Source organism: Bison bison, unplaced genomic scaffold, assembly GCF_000754665.1.
Source record: "Bison bison bison isolate TAMUID 2011002044 unplaced genomic scaffold, Bison_UMD1.0 scf7180017864180, whole genome shotgun sequence".
NCBI lineage: Eukaryota > Metazoa > Chordata > Mammalia > Artiodactyla > Bovidae > Bison > Bison bison.
Genome location: NW_011494752.1, coordinates 4,551,189 through 4,561,646, shown reverse-complemented (window position 1 = coordinate 4,561,646; position 10,458 = coordinate 4,551,189). Strand labels below are relative to the sequence as shown.

General features: G+C 48.9%; 1 protein-coding gene across 1 annotated transcript in view; it reads right to left on the bottom strand.

Moving 5' to 3' along the window:
• Positions 1 to 2,512: 2,512 nt before the first annotated feature.
• The window catches only part of TBX21 (T-box 21), an 11,903-nt gene continuing 3,957 nt past the window's right edge, over positions 2,513 to 10,458 (bottom strand). The window contains exons 2-6 of the mRNA XM_010842702.1: positions 5,940 to 6,094; positions 5,448 to 5,569; positions 4,701 to 4,850; positions 4,488 to 4,549; positions 2,513 to 4,247 (exon numbers count right to left, since the gene is read on the bottom strand). Of these exons, the coding sequence (XP_010841004.1) occupies positions 3,629 to 4,247; positions 4,488 to 4,549; positions 4,701 to 4,850; positions 5,448 to 5,569; positions 5,940 to 6,094 (1,108 nt within the window). The 3' untranslated portion in view covers positions 2,513 to 3,628. The remainder of the gene's footprint in view (positions 4,248 to 4,487; positions 4,550 to 4,700; positions 4,851 to 5,447; positions 5,570 to 5,939; positions 6,095 to 10,458) is intronic.

The following is a 10,458-nucleotide window of genomic DNA, read 5'->3' as shown; positions in this document are numbered from 1 at the left end:
AAAGACCTTGATGCTGGGAAAGACTGATGACAAAAGGAGAAGAGAGCTGCAGAGGATGAGATGGTTAGATAGCATCACTGACTCAATGGGCACGAATTTGAGGAAACTCTGGGAGATAGTGAAGGACAGGGAAGCCTGGTGTGCTGCAGGTCATGGGGTCACAAAGAGTCGAACATGACTTAGTGACTCAACAACAATATACATAGGGCTTCCCAGGTGGTACTGTGGTAAAGAATCTGCCTGCCAAGCAGGAGACGCAGGAGATGTGAGTTCGATCCCTGGCTCAGTAAGATCCCCTGCAGAAGGAAATGGCAACCTACTCCAGTATTCTTGCCTGGGAAACCCCATGGACAGAGGAGCCTGGTGGGCCACAGTCCTTGGGGTCGCAAGAAGTTGGACACTACTTAGGGCCTAACTCCCACCACCATATATATGTGTGATTGTGCATCCTCAGTCACGTTCAGCTCTCATATATTATGCATGGCATGTGGGGGTCTTAGCTCCCCAACCAGGGATTGAACCCAAGCCCCCTGCATTGGAAGTGTGGAGTCCTAACCACTGGATCACCAGGGTAGTCAGACTGATAAGGTAAAATGCATTACATTGACTAAAAACTCTGTGTATGTGAATTCATATATATTCAGTAAAATCAATAAATATATTTTGGAAAATATATAATATTTGGGAAGGTTCATCTAACAGTGAAGAAATACTAGTAATGAACTTTTGTGAGTCAAATAACAAAGCATCAAAACATCTGTAACCAGACTTCTAGAAGAAGACAGAAGACTATGACCTGATCACAACTCCTTTCACTTCATGTCTGACAAAGCAAACCAAAACCATTTAAAAAGAGTGAGGGAGAAAAGTCTTGTAACTACCCACCAGAGTTCCCAAGAAAAGAAATAAGCTCAGCTTAATATCATTAACTCCAAAGAGTGAGAAGCAAGGGGTAGGGCAAGTGGAGAATTAATCTGTATTCACAGAGTGCAGTATGGCTGACTTCCTCATGTCATTTTAAAAAGATGCACTTCCAAATCCAAAGAAGATGGAACCAAGTATATGACTGTCTCCTTATCTTTTCCTTCTTCTGACTGATGATGAAAATTACCTCTGGGCAGAAACCAGTAAAAGAGTCAATGTGAACTATGAAACAAGCAAAATTTTCCAGGCTCTAAACAGAACTGGAACAACACCCCAAAGCCTGTAACATTGTTCCCACATTAGAATTGGGTATACTCTGGACTGGGGTGAGGCAAATATAGTAACTCTGACCTTTTACTGTTTCCCATAAGCTCCTTTTTTAACCTTTGCATGCTCTTTCAGGAAATATTTCTCATCTTGAAGGAAGACTTATTTTGAGTTCAGCAATTCTCTTCACTCATTTGAGAGTTTGGGAGGTCTTGATGGTTTGCTTGGTGGGTTATTATCATTATCATTAACTTCTGTTAATGAAAATTCAATAGTTTTCATTAAGAAAAAAAAGCATTTTCAGTATGATTCCAATATCATAAATATATTTCTGTCTATCCAATTCATCTATTGTTGGTGATAATTATTCATGGGTGGTAAGATTTAAGATAATTTATTGTTGTCTTCATACTTTTCTATAATGCTTTAATTCTTTAAAAGAAGCATGTATCATTTTACAACCACAACTCAGTACGTGTGCAAGGAGAGAGAAAACCAGCTAGAGGATGATAATATTGACAATGACAATAGTTTACACCTTGAGGGCTTACTACTTTTCTGGCACTGTTCTAAACTCATTACATACACTGCTGCTGCTGCTGCTAAGTCGCATCAGTTGTGTCCAACTCTGTGCGACCCCATAGATGGAAGCCCACCAGGCTCCCCTGTCCCTGGGATTCTCCAGGCAAGAACACTGGAGTGGGTTGCCCTTTCCTTCTCCAATGCATGAAAGTGAAAAGTGAAAGTGGTTGCTCATCCGTGTCCAACTTAGCGACCCCATGGACTGCAGCCCACCAGGCTCCTCCGTCCATGTCTTGAGGGCTTACTATTTTTCTGGCACTGTTCTAAACTCATTACATATACTAGGTTGTATAAAATGAAACTGCCAATATTTGGCTGTTCTTGACCTACGAAAACAGCAATTTCATGTGGTCCTATTTACGTTTACTCCTCAATCTTTGAACAATCCCAAGATGAAGATGGAGATCCCAAGCTGCCAGAAATGCACGGAAAAATCAAGTGTCATCTTTTTCTGCAGAGCCCCCATCCTCTGGTCTTGCCCTCGCACCCTGCTCTACAGTCAGGGTATCCCAAGGTACCTTAAGAGGTGGCATCAGCCGTCAACCTGAGCACCAAGGCAGGACATGTAGAATTGCTCTAATTCAGTTTATCCCCTGAATGAAATCACCTCTAGTTTCTAGGAGGGTCTTCGGAATTTCAAGTTCTGTTCTAGAGCAGAGAGAACAGTTCGGATACAGCTGCAGTTCCCAGTAGAGTCCCCACCTGTGTCCCCCCACCCAGGTACCAAAGCAGGACACGCTTGACAGTTTTGCGTTTATTTCCAGAAAGTGATGAAGACAAAAGTACTATATCTGGACACCACTCTCTGTACAATAAATAGCCTCCCCTGTTCCCCAAAAAAGAAAAATGCATCCTTACATACAACCCCCTGTCCCCTTGGCAAGTCAGTGCTTCCTTTTTTAATTAAAAAAAATTATTTTATTTATTTATTTTTGGCTGTGCTGGGTCTTCAATGCTGTGCGGAGCTTTTCTGTACTTGCGGGGCTACTCTCTAGCTGTGGTATGTGGGTTTCTCGTTGAGGAGGCGTCTTTTGTTTCAGAGCACAGGCTCTAGGGCTCGCTGGCTTCAGTAGTTGCGGCACATGGGCTCAGTATTTTCAGCTCCCGGGCTCCAGAACACAGGCTCAATAGTTGTGGTGCACGGGCTTAGTTGCTCCATGGCATATGGGATCTTCCTGGATCAAGGATTAAACCCATGTCTTCTGCACTGTCAGGCAGATTCTTCACCACCGAGCCACTTGGGAAATCTCAAGACTTTGCTTCTTGAGTCATGCACAATCCCCACCCCCTTGCCAGCCCCTTCCCCGGGACTCCACTGAGGGTGGGGCTCAGGCCAGTTGTTCAAAGTCACTCGGGTCCTCTCCCTGACCCTGGCTAGCTGACTTACAAAATCCACATGTCTTTATTTCCATATCAGGGATTAACACACACACAAATGGAAATGCTGACAGTTACTCTACAGAGTGAGAGATCTGAGTCTCCAGCCAGGCCATCCCACTTGACCCTGATACCCCCACCCCCAACCCCAACCCGCAGAAGAGAGGAAGCTCTTTTGTGTCCCAGACCTTCCGTGGTCCATTTTATGTTCTCCAGCTGGGAACCCACAGCCAGAAGCAGCACCAGGTATATGACTGTAGTTGGGGCAGAGGAAGGGGCAGAGGACAGTCCTCACAGGTTTCCCTGTGGGCCAGGAGACAGCAGGTGAACCTCAGAATCCTTCTTGGCCCCCCTCTTCCTCAACCAACTACAAAAGGCTGGGGACAGAAAAGGCTGGGGACGGCTCAGTCCTGAGTTTGTGGTGTGGTTGGTGTCACCAACCTAACGACGTTCTTCCTGTTCCTTTCACGTCATCTGCTCAGTTGGGAAAATAGTTATAAAACTGGGCTTCAGTGTCCTTATCGAAAGGAGAAGGGGCCCCCGCAGGGGAGGAGCTGTCACCACTGGAAGGATAGGGGGACACACGCCTCCTCTTAGAGTCTCCTTCGCCCAGTCCCGAGTTGCTGGACTCTGGCCGGAGTGGGGTGATATCAGTCCACAGGGAGGGGGAGCCCTGCTCCTCTGGCCCCCGCCCCTCTGAGGCTCCAGGGCCAGGTTCCATGGGCAGAGTTCGCATGGAGCGGAACCAGTTGGCTGGGCCCACCTTGGGAGGGTACTGGGGGGCCACAGGCCAGCCCGCTCCAGGTGCCAGGACTTCCTGGCTTCGGTAGTAGGACATGGTGGGCCCGGGCGCGGAGGGCAGGAATGCAGGTTTCATGCTGACAGCTCGAAACTCGGCCTCATAGCTGTGGTCCCGGGGGGCTCCCAGCCAGTAAGTCTGGGGAACCACATCCTTGGCCTGGCCAGGAAGGTCGGGGTAGAAACGGCTGGAGACGGGATACTGGTTGGGGAAGAGAGGAGAATAATGGTCTCCCCCAAGCAGTTGACAGTTGGGTCCAGGCGGGGAGGGGACGCTGGTGTCAACGGATGCATACATGCTTTAAAAAAAAAACAGGGGGCAAAAGACAGGGGGTCATGAGTAGAACTGGTCAGTTAGGAGCCTGCCTGCTGCACGACCCTCCCCATACCTCCTTCCTGACCTGCCCGCTGCCTTTTGCACCCACCGCACACTTCCCCACCGCAGAGGCAGAGAGGGGACTGAGCACTTGTCTGGAGTCCCAGTCCCAGACAGACAAGGAAGGCCTCTGCCAACACGAGTTGAACCCAGGGGCACTTACGACTCAAAGTTCTCCCGGAATCCTTTGGCAAAAGGGTTATTATCAATTTTCAGCTGAGTAATCTAGAGAGAAGGGAAACAGAGTCATCTGAGTGCCGAGTCTGAGGCTGAGGAACTTCCAAATTCACTCCCAAGAAGTCAAGGGGCCCTGTTCTTCCCTTCTTCCCACCCAACCCACTCAGGCTCAGCCTACCCTCGCCCAGGCAGCCCTCACCTCGGCATTCTGGTAGGCGGTCACGGCGATGAACTGGGTTTCTTGGAAAGTGAAGACGTGCGTGTTGCAGGCCGCCTCCGGCTCTCCATCGTTGACTTCGACAATGTGCAGCCGGGGCTGGTATTTATGGAGGGACTGAAGCACGATCATCTGAGGGGGGTGAGACGGCTGTGAGCGTGGGAGGAGGGAGTGCAAAGGAACCCTCCCCTCCCCCACCCCACCTATGGTCCACCCTATGGCCAAGCCACAAAGGGCCCTGAAGTCATCGTGACCATTCTTCTGCCCTGCCAACATGTAACTTTTCCCAAGTCTCCAACCTCCGTCCTGAACCTCCTCAGGGCACCAGTGCTATTCTCTTGCCTCCTTTCCTATCTCCAGATGTCCACTGTGACCAAAGTATTAGCACAAACAGGGCTTCTCAGGGAATAAGGGCACCTTTAATAGGCTTGCTCAACTCAAAGAAACTCTGCACCCGCTCCCTAAGACCACCAGTACTGACTCTGTACCCAATACTAGCGAGCACAGCCGGGATTTGGTGAAGAAACCCCCAGGCTGGGTTGGCCCACGTTGGCCTGAATGTGACCCCTGTCTGCCTTGAGATTCAGCTTCCTCTCAAAGTGGGTGGAAAAGAACCAGAGTCAGAGAGGGAGAGAAGTCACTCTCATAGAACAGAATCAGCCTGCAGGACCCACTGTGGCCTCAGGGACAGGGAAAGGTGGGGGGCTTTCCCGAGGGGAGGCGTCCCACCTGGGTCGCATTGTTGGAAGCCCCCTTGTTGTTCGTGAGCTTTAGTTTCCCGAATGACACCTCCTGGCGCATCCAGTGGGCTCCGGTGTTGGGGGAATCTGGATGGACATACTGGCGGTTCCCTGTGGACAGTTAATCTTTTTGGCATGCAGCCCCTGGGGCCAGGTCGCTGGTCATGTGGGGCTTCCTTTGCCTGTTCCGAGAGGCGCGGCAAGAAGGAAGGAGGGGGAGGACAGCGGGGGCAGGATGGGGGAGGTGTGGGCAGAGGACCGAGCTGAAGACAGGATAGAGCAAAGTAGAAGAGATGACAGAATGAAAGTGAGAAGTGGGAGGGGAAGGGATGGGGTTGGGTGGAGTGGATGGGGTGGGGTGGAACTAGAGAACTAAATCCTAGGAGTCAGAGGCAGGGGGTTGGGGGTTCCTCTTGGCTCCACCAGGGGGCGCACAGTCTTAGAGAAAAATCATGCCCCCGGTTCCCAAGGAGGCACGTACCTGGCATGCTGCCCTCGGCCTTTCCACATTGCACCCACTTGCCACTCTGATAACGCCAGTGGTGCTGGTCCACCAAGACCACGTCCACATACATCCGGTAATGGCTGTTGGGCTCCAGGCCAGCCACAGTAAATGACAGGAATGGGAACATCCGCCTGGGGAGAACAGAGAGACCCACCAATATCATCAGTCCCCAGTCCCCCAGACTGGTGTGCTGGAGCCGGCTCCCGTCCTCACCAGAGCCAGCTGGGGAAGTCCAGGAAGTCTGCCAGCCAGGTGTTAGACAGCAACAATTAAAAATTAAATCAGGACTTCCCTGGTGGTCCAGTGGTTAAGAATCCACCTGCCAATGCAGGGGACGTGGTTCGATCCCTGGTCGGGGAAGATTCCACATGCCGTAGGGTAATTAAGCCCATGAGCCACAACTATTAAGTCCTTCGAGCTCTAGAGCCTGAGCTCCACAACAAGGGAAGTCATTGCAATGAGAAGCTGCTTACCGAAATTAGAGAAGCAGTCCCCGCTGGTGGCAACTAGAGAAAGCCCGTGCAGCAATGAAGACCCAGCACAACCAAAAATAAATATCAATAAAAATTAAATCATATAAACTGCCATGAAGTATATTACAAGTCAAAGTAATAAATACTCAAAAAAATCACTTCTCAATATTTTTTACTACACTCTACTATTATCTCTGCTCTTGAGATTGTTTATCGGTATAGTGGAGATATACTAGGTAATATTTGCCGCCTCACGTCTCTTCCCAACTCCAAGTTCAGTGATAACATGTGGGCAGCTTGCAAGCAGCCATTATAGGGGTATTTACCATGGAAATCAGCAAACACTAGGAAGCAGGGCTTTTAAAATTTTTTTTCTTTTTTTTTTATGAAACTTTTAGTATTTTATTCATTTTCATAGTTTTACAGTATTAGTAAAACTAATGACCATTATAAATAAGTATAAAATGGAAGTTGATGAAAAAATAACCCCAAGTCTTCCTTGACTCCCACCCTCCCACCAAAAAACTAGCTAGTATATGGCAAATATCCTTTTCACATATTATCTTTAGGCATATATTCACTTTGTAGTGGTGGATGGTTTAGTCACTAAGTCGTGTCTGACTCTTGTGATCCCATGGACTGTAGCCTGCCAGGCTCCTCTGTCCATGGTGTTTTCCAGGCAAGATTACTGGAGTGGGTTGCCATTTCCTTCTTCATAAAATTTTTTTTCTTTTTGAGTGTCAGTTGCTAACATTAGCTGCACACCCGTCTCTAGCCTTAGTTTGCTCCCTGGAGGGGAGCAAAGCCACAAGCCAGCCCCAGCACAGGCTGTTCCTAGTAGGTCTTCATCTCTGAGTTCCCCGAACCCTGGTCTGGCCTCAGACTGTCATCCATCCTCTCGCTGCGGCTCTCACGGTGCTAACACACACCTAGCCCCAGAGCGGACACCCGCAGGCTTTCCCTACCCCGTCCTCCTGGGCCTGACGTCTGCAGTGCCACCTGCTCCAGGCCTGGGTCTTCAGAGAAGTAGCTGAAGTCCTAGCCTGAGCTTTCTATCCACCTGGATGAGGGACTCTATTGAGCACAGTTCTCGTGATCAAAGTCCTGGTTCCCAGGAAAAGTGGAGGAAGTTGGATTTGGGATGCTGTGCTATTGTGCTGAGTAACAGATTCAGAGGACTAAGCACTGCGGTACACAACCATCTCCATCACCTCCACCATCACCACCCCATCACCAACATCACTACAACCAGCACCTCCAGCATCACCATCACCATTACTACCACCACTACGATCATTACCTCCACTATCACTCCCCCATCCCCAACACCACATCAGTACAACCAGCACGTCCACCACCACCACCATCATTACAACCAATACCTCCACTATCAACATCACCATTACTACAACCAGCACCTCCACCATCACCAGCATCACTATAAGGAACACCTCAATGATCACAACTCCCATCACCACCATCACTACAACCAGCACCTCTACCATCACCACCGCCTCTCCGGCTTAGCCTGTCTCTTCTAACTCAAGGAGGAAGAGCAGACTTTTGAAGATGGCAGAGTCAAACCCTCATCAGAATTGCTTTTCATTCCCACACACACTTCTCTCCTCCTCCTACAAGAAGCCCTGCAGGGTGGGAAGAAAGGCACTGGTCCATGAGTCAGGAAACCTGGGGGATTGAGTTCCAGGGGCCAAAGAACACTTTCAGGTGGATCCGAGTCTACAGTCCATGGGATCGCAAAGAACTGGACACAACTGAGCATGCACGTTCATGCGCGTGCACACACACACACACACAGTCCCCAGAGGGTCCTAGAGCAACATCTCTAATAACCTTGGAAAGATCTCCCGGGAGAGTACTGTCACATTCCTGCCTTCCCCAGACTCTCCTGGGCTGAGAAAAAAGAGATTTACTGGCCCTATGGCCTTGGATAAGTTAATTCCTAAACCAAACCTCACTTTCTTCACCTATAAATGGAGATAACAATTCCTGTCCATTTTTCCTCTCAGAGCCGTTAAGAAGTTTGAAAGATGTGCGACTCAGCTCACTGTCTCCCCTTTCCCACCCTCATCCCACCTTCTCCCAGGCCCAGAGTGATCAAAACACTCTGGCCTGGCTGAAGAACCCCAAGCAAGAGTCCAGACTTCCGGTTTGAGGCCTTGGGTCCCAGGAGCTTAGCGTGCCAGTCAACTGGAGAAATCAAAGTTAGGGATGAGGCTTTGAGCAATCGAGAGTGAGAGAATATTTTCAACCCATCGCTACCACTAACTCATTTTGCAACAGTGGTCAGGTCATTCATGCCTCCTATATTGTACCCAGTTCCTATCCAGACATGTAGTAATAAAGAGAGAGAAGGGAACTTATTCATTGTGCCTCTACTTATGCAGCAGCCAGTTCACTGAAAAAGTCCTTTGAGGTACAACATGTTTTTTTTCCAATTTTATATCTGAAGAAAATGAGGCTCAGAGAAGTTTGGTGATGGCTTCTTGGTGGAAGCACAGAGCTGGAGTCTCCCGATGGCGGGCACATGCTATAGTCTCCACCGTCTCCTCCTGCTTCTTACTAGTAGAGGGAAAAGCAGGAGACACAAGAAGACTGGGGCAGGGTAGGGGAGAGGGAGAGGAGAAGGGAGGTCTCAACTTCACCCTAAAAATCTAGACTCACCACCAGCTGGGATTCCAAAATAGCCCTTGATTTACATGACGCTTTGCTGGGAAGGAAAAGGGAGTCTGGTGCCAATCTGAGGCCCTAGAAAAGACAGCTCACCACTCCTTAAGGACCATCCACCTTGAAATGATTCGCCGAGTCATTGTACCCCTTCCCCATCCTGAACACTTCCGACAATGCTCCAATTCGCAGTTATTAGGCACAAATGTAAAGGAGATGGTTTTTATCAGTCTGGGCTTCCCTGGTGGCTCAGACGGTAAAGAATCTGCCTGCAATGCAAGAGAGTTGGGTTTGATTCCCCGCTCGAGAAGATCCCCTGGAGAAGGAAACGGCAACCCACTCCAGTATTCTTGCCTGGAAAATCCCATAAACAGAGGAGCCTGGTGGGCTACAGTTCATGGGGTTGCAAAGAGTTGGACATGACTGAATGACTAACACTTTTATCAGGCATGTTCCCAAAATGTTTCAAAATTGATAATACCTAATTGCTATTGAACCTGCAGGATAATCGGTCCTTTCCTCCACTATCTGTGGGGGTGTAAATTGAAACCACTTTTGAGGAGGGTTTTTTTTTTTTTTTTTTTGGCCATGCTCCACGGGGAGTGGGGATTTTCCCCAACCAGGGATCAAACCCCCATGATCCCTGCAGTGGAAGTTTGGAGTCTTAACTACTGGACTGCCAGGGAAGTCTGAGGAGCATCTTCCGGCAATGTCTTTAGGGATCCAAATGCAAAACGCACCTGAGCATCAAGGGAGGGCCTCCTCCCACTAACCTCGGATCCATTGAACAGAAATCAGACGGCCACCAGCAAACAGGGGAAGAGAAAAAGCAAAACCATTTTCACCTATCCCACGAGAAATGAAGCCCATCGGCCCAAATTAAAGCAGGCTTAAAGCTAAAAATACTTTTTAAAGATCTAAAAAGTTCTTGGAGTTGGAATATAGAGAAGAGAACACCAAAGGGCTGAGGCCTGCGATCAAGGATAATGCGGGACTGAAATTGTTTTACCAAGCCCTAACCTCGCACATACATACACAAATACAAATAGAGCTGCTTAACAACGGAGTTATCTTAATTATAATAATCAACTAATCACACCCAGAAAAGTGGGGATTGCCGGCAATTACTGCACACCCACACACCCACACACAGAGACAGCCGCCTAGCTCTTCCTCTGCTGAGAATGTCTACCATTGACTATCAGACAGGCTGCCTCCCAGAAACAACACGAGGCCGGGCAACATGAGTGCGCTTATCAGACCACAAACTCACAAACTTGAACTCCAAACCCTCCAGTCGGCCAGTCCATCTTCCTATTGTCCATTTCCCCTCCCAG